Source organism: Melampsora larici-populina (assembly GCF_000204055.1).
Source record: "Melampsora larici-populina 98AG31 unplaced genomic scaffold MELLAscaffold_43, whole genome shotgun sequence".
Lineage (NCBI taxonomy): Eukaryota > Fungi > Basidiomycota > Pucciniomycetes > Pucciniales > Melampsoraceae > Melampsora > Melampsora laricis-populina.
In genome coordinates, this window is record NW_006768807.1 from 459,803 (window position 1) to 473,799 (window position 13,997).

General features: G+C 36.9%; 3 protein-coding genes across 3 annotated transcripts; 2 read left to right on the forward strand and 1 right to left on the reverse strand.

Moving 5' to 3' along the window:
• Positions 1–5,241: 5,241 nt before the first annotated feature.
• MELLADRAFT_78837 (uncharacterized protein) lies at positions 5,242–6,877 on the reverse strand (the record flags this gene model as incomplete). The annotated part of the gene is made up of 4 exons (XM_007414463.1): positions 5,242–5,843; positions 5,916–6,239; positions 6,317–6,587; positions 6,657–6,877. 4 exons carry the CDS (start codon positions 6,865–6,867, stop codon positions 5,639–5,641), a joined length of 1,011 nt encoding a protein of 336 aa, XP_007414525.1.
• A 582-nt stretch (positions 6,878–7,459) lies between these two features.
• Positions 7,460–8,909, forward strand: MELLADRAFT_78838 (uncharacterized protein; the record flags this gene model as incomplete). Its single annotated transcript, XM_007414408.1, has 2 exons — positions 7,460–8,179; positions 8,269–8,909. A coding segment is annotated over one exon (627 nt), but the record flags the coding sequence as incomplete, so codon positions are not given.
• Positions 8,910–10,252: 1,343 nt separating this feature from the next.
• On the forward strand, positions 10,253–13,521 carry MELLADRAFT_91538 (uncharacterized protein; the record flags this gene model as incomplete). The annotated part of the gene is made up of 6 exons (XM_007414409.1): positions 10,253–11,882; positions 11,959–12,373; positions 12,447–12,759; positions 12,833–13,184; positions 13,266–13,382; positions 13,469–13,521. 6 exons carry the CDS (start codon positions 10,253–10,255, stop codon positions 13,519–13,521), a joined length of 2,880 nt encoding a protein of 959 aa, XP_007414471.1.
• Positions 13,522–13,997: the final 476 nt, after the last annotated feature.

Below are 13,997 nucleotides of genomic sequence, written 5' to 3' on the forward strand. Positions count from 1 at the left end.
ATAAATTAGAACAAGTGCAAAGTGAATTACAAGTTAGAACTAGGGAAATAAATCAAGAAACAATTTGAGGAGAGAAACAATAATAAACATCTAAAAATGACGCAGACTTCTTGTTCATGTTCTATACTTCTCCTTATCACTGATCCACAGAAAAATCTCATCAGTTAAAGATTCCTTATAGTCAGATAGCCACCCACTTTCAGTGTCCATCCCACACTTGGATCATGATAATTAGGCTTGCGTAAGGTCTGCGTCGGACCCTACCCACAAGAATCTGGTGCGTGAAGCCAACCCAGTCTTGGGGAGGACAGGTACAGTTGAACCTCAGCAGTGACCGTGAATCATCATGATCCAAAACCAATTTGATAGAGGAATGGAGATCAAGTAGTTCCGCATTCACATAGTGAAGAATGAACATGCAAGATCTGATTCCATCCTCTATCAAATTGGCCTGTGAGACTTCTGCGTGTACTGGTATCTGACCATCATGGAAGAAAGAATTAAGTTTTATCCCACATCATCATTGTGATTTAAATGGATAAATCTAAAGATAAAAAAGTTGCATTACTTTGAAGAAATTGAAATGAATTGTTTTGAATTTAATAAATGAGATGGCTTGTTTTGATTGTTTTGATTAGAAACTAAAGATTCAGTGTAATTTGGTTTGATTGAATGATGAACAGTTGAGATGATTGAGTTTAGGTGAATCAGATGGAGACAATCGATTTTGATTGGATCAGATGGAGTCTGGAAATGATCAATATCGATTGGATCCGATGAAAGCAATCGATTTCAATTGAATCGGATGAAAACAATCGATTTCGATTGAATCGGATGAAAACGATTGATTTTGATTGAATCGGATGAAAGCGATTGACTTTGATTGAATCAGATGGAGATTGTTTTTGTGCCTAATCACAAAAAAATGTTAAACCATTGTTAGCTAAGAAATAACAAATGGATTGAAAGGGGGTGGACTGAGAAGAGGAATCTAAACCTGAGAAAGAGAACAGTCCAATAATTGAACAGAAAAGAAAGTGACTTTTGATGGAAACTTGATGAGTTCCAAGTTTAATATTGTGAGTACTTCAAAGATAGAAGGAGTTGAAATACTTACTCAAAGAAACAAAAGTGAAGGAGGGAATGTTTGAGTTGGTAGGTGGGAACGGTTGACTATGTACCGGTGGTGAATCGGGTAAAGCTATTAGATGCAAGATGGTGTCATGTTTTTGTCAGTATGGCACTTCTCGGCCATCAGACCGTCCGCCATGACTCATGTTATGACACGGTTTTTTTAAATCAAAAATCCATGTCAATGTGTGTCAGTATGAGTCGTGTCGTATGGTATTTGGCTCGGGGATGAATTTCAACCAAACATGACATGGAAAAATTACATGTTTTACCCATGTCATGTTTATATGTCAGTATGAGTCTACACGTACACCATATCCTACATCCCCTTTTCATTGTTGCTCAACAGTCTCTTTTGCTCCTCACTCTTGAGCACTATTCAGCTCTTGAGTCTTTCTCTCCCACCCACCTCCCGGGGAAGAGAAGCCCCCTCCTTGTTGTTTTTCTCACTTCACAGAAGGCGGGATTTTGTTAAAAGGCTTTGATTTTGGCCTTTTCCGCCCTCCCTGGGGGTAACCCACACCACTCCTGCTACTTGTCCGGATATGTTGGATAGGTTCTAGGGGTTGGTTACAATTTCGGAGTATACTAATAGATCCTCCCCAAGTAATCCACCCTCTGATGAAGCGTGTAGCTAGAAATAGCAACTTATACGCTCACCACAGCTCAGCCTCCATCCTATCTCTACTGTCTGAGTGATGAATCATACAGTGCCACACTTTCTTAGCTTAAAAAGCTACTTGTCCCGGTCGATTCAACAACTCAGTATGGCTATCACTGTTGCCCCATGCCATAAGCAACTTTATTTTTCCCCTGTGACTCCGGTTGACACTATGATAGGGGATTAGGGTGGGGGATCAGATACCTGAACCTTGCAAGAAATTCCCTGCCAATCTGCTCAAGTTTTGTGGTCAAATTGAGCAAGCATTTGTAAATTGACTGTATCTTGAATGAAAACTTCTCATAAACAACAAGACATAGTCAAAAGAAAAGAAGAAGGATTATTTGACACCCAATATGAAAACAGACTCTGTTGCTTCAACTAGATGACCAGTTCTCTGAGGTAAACTAGTCCTTCTCTTTTTTGACTTCTTTAGTAAGTGTTGTATGCAATAAAAGCCATTAATCACTTGAAAATAATGATATGATGGCGGTCAAATTGGACAAAACAACAAATATGCAAAAATCACAATGAAACACCCCCTGAAAGCCCCGTTGAGCATATCCCAAGCTCAAGTCCATTGCTACAATCACCAAAATCACACTTGAGTTTTGTTTGTTTTCACTCAATATTGTTTGTTTGTTCATCTGTCTTCTCACATCCATTTGCAAATCATTTTTCTTCCATCAGTCTGTGGCAAATTTTGCATCCCCAGATCATAGTAAATCATTGGCTTTGGTAACCTTTTTATAGGAATTAGTCTCAGTCCACTCATGACCTACACACATTGGATTTGAAGAGCTGTGATGTTCTATAATATCCAATCTTATCCAATATTCTCTTCCAGAGACATCATTATTTATATTGTTTGTTCAGTAAATAAAACAGTGTGATTCAAGACAACAATTTTTGTTGTCGCACAATTGATTTGTCACAACTGATCAGGAGATCTACAGTAATTGCTTAAAGATCTGTGTTTATTGGGATGGTGTTAGGATAGTATTTACAATGATCTAAGACAGCAATTTCCTGTTTCACACATGTGTTGATTCACCACATCTAATGGAGCAATCTCCGTTGATTATCCTCACAAATTGTATTAATAGTTTTATTGGTTGTAATCAATTTTGATGAATCAATTAAAGAAGCACAAGAAGTACATATTCAATCTTATAAAAGTTGAAGATTTGTTTGAATCATGAGAAATCAATAAGAAAGAATATACATTTTTTTTGCTCAAGCATAGGTCTAAATCACAGGGCTTCTGTACTACTCTAGTCACCAACCTTGAGTGTCAGAGTCTTTCCAACACATGAGCAAACTGTCAGAATATATGTTCTATGCTCGGCTCATGTGTATCACTCTTTGACAGTCAGGCCCAAAAGACATTACAAGGATACCTTGCAGTCCCCTGAGCAATGTCCTTGGAGAAGATGAAGAACAGACACCCTGAGCTTTCACCTGTACAATTGACCATTGTTTTATGAGTAAGGAGATATCAATTTGATTGTAAAGATTGATTAAAGAAGCTTTTTGAAAAGTTTACACAGAAATGAGTCATCTTCCATCCCCAGATACAAGGCGGGTTTCTTCATTTTGTCATACAATGCCAAATTTGATCAAAAATCATGGGTTCTTTCTTACTTGTCTTATATAACTTTTCTTAAACTCTTCAGATATGTTTAAAGATTTTTTTTGCATATTATGACGTCAATGATTCTGTGTCAATTGAAATTCAAGGGAAATGAAGGGTTTTGAAGTACAAGTGATTCTTCTGAGGTAGGTGGATATTTATTATGCTGAACGCTCAACGTTGGCGCTTCTGAATTTCTTGATTCACAAGAGATCTTTTCGAAATCAATAAGATTCAATGATGAATGTTCAACGTTGCTTTTACTGGATTTCTTGATACAATTTTTTTGCGGTTGAGACAAGCTTAGAGAAACACAGACTACAAAAGACTACCTATAAGGAATATTAGGTAGGGAATATCAAGAGATTTGTATTGAAGACTTAATCACCACTCTAGATCACAGAATAGAATCATAATCATAGAACAAAAAAAGATACAAGGAGTAATAACATAATTGTTGCAGTGACCATAAAAAGTGAAAGTTCAAGGTAAGCGTGTAATACGGCCTGCCCCATACGTTCCAAAAAAAGAAGACACACCTTTCTCCACGACAAACTTTCACCATGAAAAAGAAGCCAAACAATCTCTTGCTCCACGCGGTATCTCACCCACTGAACAACAATAAAAATCAATGACAAGTTATGAAAATGAGCAAACACCAATCCATTCCATAAACCAAACCAAACCAAGCCCGTACATGTTCCTCAAACTTTAACCACCTCAAGCTTCTTAACCACTATCACCAGAACCGGAACCAGAGACCGGGAGGACTGTCCCGATCTCTTGTTCCAACTCGAATATCGGAACGGGATTTAGAAGAAGAGTTTGGTAAAGAAACTTTAGGTAGTTTGAGGAAACCGGATGGGTATGGTTTGGGCTATGATGATAATTGGTATTCATTTTTGAGAAACTTCACTAGCTTTTTGGTGTTGTTGAGTGGGAAAGAGACCAGGTGGAGCACGAGGAAGTCTTTCTTCTTCACATAGAAATCGATCGTCTCGTTTCGTCGTCGTCGTCGAAGAGTAGGAGAAAACAAATAAAAGGTGAAGGTCGAATGATGATGAGCGAATGAGAGATGATGAAGTCGGAAGAAGTCTTAATCCCATGAGTATTTAATATTTATATCCATCAGCACCAGTCAAAGTTTCTCGTCAAACGAAGCTTTTTACATTTCCCCTTTGTATTTTCCTTTTTTGGTTTATCAAACAAAACATCCAAGCAGCCAAGCATAAAGAGATATCCCTCGAGTTTGACTATACCCATCCAAAAAGCAAAAGATCAAACCCGATCGACCTGACTTTTGTTTGACTTATTACCATATATACTACGAGGTATGAACAATCAAACAATAGATAATAAGTTTTGAAAGTCTTTAAACAAATCTCGTGCATGATCTAATCCAGACACCATACTTGCCTACACATATAAGGTAATAAGTGATCGAAAAACCCATGTACGGCCACCGCTTTGTAGTCCAGATCCGTCAAATATATCATACCTTCTGATCAACACTGCTAAAAATTCCATTCACAAGGCAAAAATCTTTTCGAAAACAGCTCCACAGCAGAAAAGTCAACCTGTTCGAGGCTATTGTTCATGCTCACCAACCCCGGAGGTTCAGTCATAAGCCGCTCTTCAAGACCGGAGATGGCCTCGTCAAAAGAAGAGTTCGTTCAAGCTCAGGGCTTTCAAGTGGTGTTTTTTTCATCCATACGAGATTTTCCCATTTTCACCTTTTCACATTTCGACAGTATGACGCATTTGTCATTCCTCAGTCACTCAATCTTCCATGCCTTCATTTCAAAGGTTTGTTTTTCTATACCAAGTTCCATTACAATAAGACTCCACAAAAGACAAAATGAAGGAGAAAACAAAAGGTTTAAACGTTTATACAATTCATCTGAATGTTCTTCAAGTGATACAAGACAAAAAAAAACAGATCAGATGTTCAACTTTAGAGTCAGAAAGTATTAAGAAGTACCGATCCATTTGAATGATAAAAGGTCTTGAGAAAGTGATGGTAGATACTTCAATAGAAATGCAGCATGCTAAGGTGAAAGATGAGATGGGAAAGGAAAGGAATGATTAAATGGTTCGAATGAAAGATAGGATGGTATGAAGATTACGAAGAAGACGAAGAGCCATGAAAGAAACGATTAGATCCCAATCCAAAGAAAAGATAATAGAGTGAATGAATGAAGAGTTTCAAAAACTCAAACAGGAAGTTCGATCGGACATGAAACTCCATTAAGTTGAGTACTATCACCTCTTGCACCTGGGATCCCAAGCATATCAAAGGAGATGACCAAAGATAACTGTAAAGCAGGTCTAGTGACTGTCCCATTAACTTTAGAAGCTTCAACATTCACACAAGCTTGATGCCAAGCTTGCCATAGAGCATCAGTCTGAGCACCAGCCCTAACGAAACCCACAAAAATTTGAGCAAATCTGAACCTCATTTACAAAACCTCAAGGAATGATGTCACTCACGTGTATGAGAATTGAACATCCATATCAAGAGATGTTAAAGCAGAAGTCCCGACTGTAAAGGCTTTATCCAACCCACCTTTCCCGACCAAAATACTTTCAGAAGTCGAACCAAGATCATTAATAAACACTCGAAAGCTTCGGATCCTGGCTGGTATATAAGAAGATCTACCATCTAGAGCCATACTGAGCCGAGCATCAAATGAAAAGCCAGTAGGTTTAGAAGGATTAAAGATTGCTGAAGTACTGTTGCCTTTGAAACTGATCGGTTTATCGAATGAGATGGCCGGTTGACGAGGAATTACAAAGTAAATTGCGATTCCTAGACTATAATTTAACAGAAAAGATTCGATTAAGGATTGGGATCAGAAAGTTTGGATTTAGAGGTTGAGGAAATCACGTACCAAGCTAAAACTATAAAAGCAATCACTGCACCTAGTCTCCAACCCCATCTTTTTCTTAAAGATTTAGTTTGTTTTGAATTCCGTTTTGAATGACGATTAGATGATAAAAGTTTAGAATTCGAACTAGTTTGTTGTTTTGAATCGTTGGCTAAGATGAATTTTTCTTTTGGTATTTCTAATTTATTATCTTCTGATGTTGGATAAGTGGTGTTGAGAGGTTCTTCTGGACTTTCGACTATATTAACGTACCTAACTCCTGCATTATTGAAATCTATCATTTCCATTCCCAAACCCAAAGTAAGTCAAAGGTACCGTAAAGTATAAAGTAGAATCGGTTTACCTTTATAAACATCGTAGTTTGAAGCAGGATCACCTTCTTCTTCTTCATCATCATCTTCTTCTTGGTTATGGTCGTATTGTTGAGTATTTTGGAATGGTTGAGATAAGGGTTGGGTAGGATTTGATCTGCTTGGACGGGCGGCATTGGGACTGAAGGATCGGTGAGGGGTTTGGTGAAGGACTGGTGATCTGGTTTGGTTTGAGTGTTCCATTGAGATGATTGGATAGATTGATGAAGTGATAGGTAATAAGTTATGGATGTAGATGAGTTTTGAAGAAATCGATTTGATTCAAGCTGATCCGAAGACTTCCCCCCGTCTTATAAGTTGGGACCGTGGCTGTGCTCGAGTATTTGACGCGAAAGATGGATTGCAACTTCAAGACAACTTTACTGGCCCATCAATCTAAATAATTTTTCAGTCTTGTCTTGGTGTTTGATGAATTTAGAATCGAAAGAAAAGAACAAGAAGTTGAAGTTGAAGTTAAACAAGATCACAAAGACTAAAATTAGACTAGAATTCTACACTAACATCATGAGTGAATGGAAATGAGAATGAGAAAGAGATGAAACAAAACATGAGAAAGTAAAAGAACCCCAATGAACTTTGAATCGAATCTAGAACTATTCCAGAGCAGGATACTCACTAAACCATTTTATCAACTTATTCCTTTGAATGAAATCGATCGATAGAAGAAATGATAAAAGTTGAAGAAGAAGTTGAAGTTGAAAGTGATTTTAAATTATATTTGATTGAAACTGAATCGATTAGATCGATTTGGATTAAAGAAACACCTAATCAACTACAATTACTTCGAAGTGAATTGGTTCCAATCTCAAGTTTAACAAATCATCAAGAAGAAGAAGAGGTTCAAGTTAAAGAAGCCAGCCTATCATCATCATCATCATCATCAGTCTTATCCGTTCTGATCAATAATCATCAAATCATTCAAATCAAAATATCAACTTCTAATTTGCAATTGGTCAATCTAATCAATCTACCAAGTACAACTAATCATGAAGCAATCAATACCATCTCATCAACACCAACCAATCTAATATTTTCATCAAATTCAAATTCTTATCAATTTCAATCCAATACCAATACAATCCATCAACTCGAAAACAATCTAGGACATCATCATTCTACCATCCAACACTTAACCATCACTCAAGATCCAACCTTAATCATCTCATCCTCACTCCAAAACGGTGTGATAGTCTATGATCAACTCAACCAATCCAACCACAAACTCAACATAAAATCTAAATCAAACATCACTTCAATCTCAATCTCGAGTTTTTCTTCTAAACTATTCACTATCAACTTAGAATCTAAGATCTTATTGTTTGATTTGAATTTACATCTTACTAAACCGATCACTGCATTCAAATTAAATTCATTAAATCAAAAACACCCTCAACCTATTTTGATTAACGCACATTTTTCTAATTTGAATTCAAACTTGATTATCTTTTTAAATCAAGTAGGACAAATCGGACTAGGTGATCTAACTCACCACAACGTAAGTCATTCAAAACCCAACCCAAACCCAAATCTCTAACCTAATCTAATTCCCCCATTTCTTTCTTATTTTTGGTCCCCCCGGAAAAGTTGATTTCTCAAATGGATTTCCGACTTGATCAAAAAGAAATTATTAAACTTTCGAGTTTTAGTTCGAATGGAAAAACGTTGGTTTGTTTAACAAATCAAGGAAACTTGATATCAAAAGACTTGAAAACATCATCTCAAACCCATTTATTAAACTTATCGTTCAACGAGACTCGGGCTTGTTTAAGATTACTTTTTCAACCTGATTTTAATGCTTTGGATCCCATTGATCTTAACACTAAACCTAGATCAAGACTGAAACCCTCAAGTCAAAATCAAGTAACACCTAAAGATCTTAAAACTGAAACCCAAGGTGTTCAGCATGACCATGATTACCATTCATCATCATCTATTTCTACACTTCTTTCTCCTCAACTTAAACCGATCTCTTCTAAACCTAAATCTAAAAAAGAGTTCGAATTAGGTATTCGATCTGAAGCTAGAGTATCTACTTTGGTTTCTAAACTTGATGTTGATGAACCATTCAATACAAACTCGAACCAAAACCGAAAAGAAAACCAAAACCAAAAAGAAAACCAAAACCAAAACCAAACGCAAACGCAAAAAGAAAACCAAAACCAAGACCAAAAAGAAAGAGGTATGGTAAATGTTTCAGTCAAAGAGCTAGAAAGCATCATAGACAGGTGTGTGAAAAGATCCATCGATGACTATCAAGTAATGTAAGCTTTTTCTCAAAAATCCACAAAAGGAATGTTGATTTGAAAAAATCACAAACTAAAGGAATGTTAATTTGATGGTTTTTTTTGGAAATTGATAGGATGTGGGAAAAGTTTGAGGAATTGAAGTTGGAGGCTTTGAGACAGGGGTTTAGGACTCGTGAGGAGATTGGTGAACGGTTGGATCGCTTGGATTGCTTGGGAGGGGGTGGTTTGAGGGGGACGGGTGGGTTGAGGGGGTCTTCGGGGGTTCCTTTTACGAGTTCTGGTTCTTTGGATCCTCATTAAGTTGAACCAACGAAAAAAGTGGATTCGATTCGATTCAGAGAATGGATTTGATTCGGTTCAAAAAAATCAAATTGATTAGGTTTGTTTCGGTTTGTTTCTTATTTGAAAAAAATCAAATCGTTGAATTCTTTTTTCAATAAAAAGCTTTCAAAATTACTCGTACTGTAAAATAGATTTTGTACTTTTCTTTTTCTTTTTGGTCAAGTTTAGTTTTTTGGGTTAAAAGTATTCATATTTCAAAAACCAAAGAAACTCAAACCCAAGATTTGGTCATTGTCAGTTTTCTTTGTATGTTTTTTTTCTGTTTTTTACAAAAGCAAGGTTAATATTTCTTGAGGTTGATGGTATGTTTGATTGAGTAAAAGTTTTGGTTTGGTTTGTCTGAGTTGATTGGTTGCAGAGAAAATCAGAAACCAGAGGTCTGGTCTTTGAATTGGTGATGTACAAAATACTAAAGCTGGATGTGTGTTGTGCCACTGCCATAAAGGGTGAGCAGATTACCAAGTGAAAGTCTATGGTGACCTAAAGTACAATGAGTTCCTCACACTATCCTTTATCTTTTGAAACATTCAGTTAAAGAATATCAAGCCAATAGATATCATGGACTGCAATGCCAACAACAACTTTTTTGTATCTGTCCTTATGATCTAGAGGATTAGCTCTCTTTTGGAAAATCGCGTAGGTAATAAGTTGGTAAGTTTTGTGTTGAGAATCAGATGGATGAATCACATTTTGTTAGATTCACATTGTGTGCTCACAAAGGATCCAGCTCAGGCTTTTGCTCAGGGTCTTGAGTCTTGAGTCTTGACGTGGCGTGCTGCTATTTTAGTGTACCGTGTTTCTGACATGACTTGATGCGTGAAGAGTGTCGAAATCGGGCCTTAAATCAAGTGTTTTGAGTTTAATTTAATAGGTTTGGGACTTGAATATCATTTGATTAATCTTGTTCCTCATTCGATAAAAAAAACCAACAGACCATTTCGAATTACAACAAAGAGAATTTCTTAATCAAGAACAAGAAGATGCCACCTAAAAAGAAAATTCAAACTACCAAGAACGATACTAGGTCAATTAAAGATTACTTCAAAAAACCTACCAACTTACCAAAAGAAACAGATTCATCAAAAGATAAATCAAGTTTTAGTATTATTATTCCATCCATTTCAGATATCGATGGGAGTCCTGCTACTAGATTAAGATCACGTCAACAAGAAGAAATCTCAAGTAAAAAACCATCATCAAGTATTCAGACGCGTGCTTCATCTCATCCACCTTCACCTACTAAACCCAAAACAGCTCAATCTAAGAAGAAATCACCTTCTAAGTTAACTCCAAACAAACCTGTCGGATCCATGAATCAAACAGACGAAACCAATTCTAAGCTTTTGGATTCTGAACGTCGTCTGACTCGTTCTTCTACAAAACCGGTCGAAGAAGCTAATTCGCCTACTAAGAGGTCGACTAGATCTTCAACTCGAGTCTCTGATATGGACGCTTCATCTGCATCACCAGCCAAAAGACGTGTGTCAGAAGTGGCGCAGGAAGCCAAGGACAAACGTCAAAGTGAAATCGCCACAAGAAAGTCATCTTTGACCCCACTCCAGACGTGTTCACCAGTCACGAGAACAACCGAGATCAATATTAATGACGATATCATTCCTTCTTCACCTTTAACCGAACTCGATGAACCACTTGAAACAGGAGGAAGCAAGGCTTTCTTTCCTGGTACTTTACCCCCATCTGGACCCCAAACTAGTCAATCGGGTCTCAGCTCACCGACCTCACCTACCACGCCGCCACCCTCTGTGACCCCGGTGATGCAAGTCACTGCACCAACGACAAGCTTATCAGATGATGATGAGCTCGAAGACCCTGATTTACTTTTCCTTAGCCGAGTTGAACAAAACTTACAAGATTCGCCACGTCGAACGCAGAAGAAAACGCCGGTGAATAGTCTAGCCAGTTCGAAGCCATTGAAAAAATCCACTAGGATCGTACCATCGCGTCCGATTTATAATCCTCAGATCCATGCATCTATGAGTGTTCAACGTACATCAGTTCATTCACTTGAATCGATGATCAAATCCGTCAAAGCAGCCGAAAAACGAAGCAAGTCGTTCAAACGGAGTCATGAAGAATACCTTCGATTGGGATGTGATCAATTAGAGATTCCAGAAGAATTACCCGAAAGGTTTTCCAAGATGAATGATAATCTATTAAAACCTTCGAATGGTATTGAAACGGATGAAGCTGAAACTAGTTTGATGGAATTGGATGATGAAGAACTTGAAGAGATCAGTAAAGAAGATGTCGAAAAGATCGGAGTCTTACCGATGATTCTGGAAGATGATCAGTCTCATGGACAGACAAAGAAGGCTCAAAACGAAAGGTATCGAAAGTTGAAGGAATCTTTGTTGAAAGATGTAGATAAAGGAAAGCAATCCAAAAAGTTGGAAGAAGATCGAAAATCGCGTTCTATCTTTGTTGAGAATCGATTCTCGTCTGATTCTATTCAACCTGATCTTGTTACTCATCAAATCAATTTGTCACTTAAGGATGAGGTATCGCGGCTTCATGAAGCGGACTATGATGTAGACATGATGATCCAGGTCGAAAAGGCAGTTTTGGAAGAGATGATTGATTATTTGAATTGTAAGCATTGTTCTTACTTTTTTGATTCACGTTGAGCTAATACTCATCTCGATATCACCCCTTCGTGTTTTATCAGACGGATGGACGCATCCCGACGCGGTTCCAGTCGATCTTTTCTCTTTCCTACCATCATCATTGATGCAACCATCCGCCGAATCTCCAACCCAACGTCTCATCCTCGAACTACTTTTTCGAATTATCTCAAACCCAGCATGTCCAGTGGAGTTATCTTACAAATGTTTGATCAACTTTTCTAAAGCTTGTGAGATCTTCAAGGTCAAGATGGATAAGGATTGGCAAAGCATGATACGATCTAGCTTTTTAAGTTTGGGTATTAAGTCTCAGTACTTGAAGTTTTCGACTGACGAAATGGAAGAGGATCTTAGCGATTCAAACACCATTGCTCCATTGAAAGAAACCCTTCATACTCTTAGATCGGTCCTTCAAGTGGTTGAGATCTTACTCAGCTCTGGGTGCTTCAGTACCGATATGTAAGCAATCTTGTTATCTTTGAACACGCGCAACAAACTGATGTAGACCGCATCACTCATTGTTTTTCTATAGAGCTCAAAGATGGATTCTTCTCATCATCTTTCGTCTTACGATCGATCCACATACGAGTGAATTAAGTCAAGATCTTTCTAGAATCATATTACGATTACTTTCTTTACCAGTTTCGAATTCGACGGCCACTTTGCTACTTGAAAACTTCATTGAGATTGGAAAAGGATTAAAGAGTTGGAAGAGTCGAATGGAATTCGTTAAGAGGATGCCAAACGAGTTGGAGTTTAGGAAATGGGGTGCGATGGTCATGATTGATTTGGTGGAAGAAAATGATTTAGAGATGGTCAAACGATCGATTAGTTATATTGTCAAGGTGAGTTTTTTATAGTTTCCAATAAGTTGAAATCGCAACCTCACACGAAGTCATTGGATTGGTTTTTCCCTAGCGTTCACGTGCATTTACTGTTGCTCCATCAGCTAGAGAATTATACAATTTAGTGATAGATGGACATCCAAAGTATAGTGAATTATCCATGAAATCAGAAGAAGAAAGCTATGAAGCGAGTTATAAATTAAGAAAGATCTTTCAAAGAACAACAGAAGATTTGATTGAAGATGAAGAGATGGGAGAAGTGATTGGATTGATGAGGTTTGGCTTACATGGTTTATGGGATTATCTTTGTGATGAATCACATAAGAAAGAGATTAAGATTAAGTTGAAGGATGGAGAGAATATTAAGGGAAATCTTTGGATTATGAAACTTTGGGATGGATTAAAGGAATATGAAACATCAATTAGTTTGTAGAGTTTTGTTTTTTCGATTCAAAAAAACGGTTAATTGATTGATTGATTTTTGTTTTTTTTGGGGGGGGGGTTAGATACTATGGGATATGGAGATGAAAAGATACAAGAAAGGTTACGGTTAAAGAATTTGGTAACTGGTTTGATGATGATGATCAAATTTCAAGATGAAGAAGCTGTTCAACAAGTTAAAAGTAAGGATGTCATTCATTTAAATTGATTGTGTAGAGAGATTGAAGAATATTGATTTCTTGGGGAACAAAATTGGTTTGGTTTTTAGATATTTATAGAGATGGTCAAATGAAATTAGATCGATTTGTTTTACGAAAATAAAATGATCTTGGAAGGGATTAGTTGGAGACATGAAGGGTTTGATTTCTTGAGAAATATCAAGGTTTAGTATATATATATATATATCGGATCTCGTATATCATTCAATATATATATATATAAATCATCGTAATGAAACAAAAAGTTGTAAGGTTTTGATTTTTTCTATATAAGTTTTTTTGTATTGATTATTTACAAAAACTAAAGGTTTTTTTATACAATTTTATATACTTGATTTGAAATTGTATGCATCCTTTTTTTTCTGTCTTTTTTTCCTCTTTTTGATTTGTTTTCTGTTTTTGTTTTCTGTTTTTGTTTTGTATGATGAATTTGTTGAAGAATTATATTTGAGATTAGTGTTATTTTTTTGTTTTGAAGAGAAGGAAGATTTGGGAGAATGAATGAGTTTTTGATGGTGGGTTCTGATTGGTTTTTGGGGGGTTTGATTGTTTTTTGGGGGTATTGGGAAAGTGATGGAA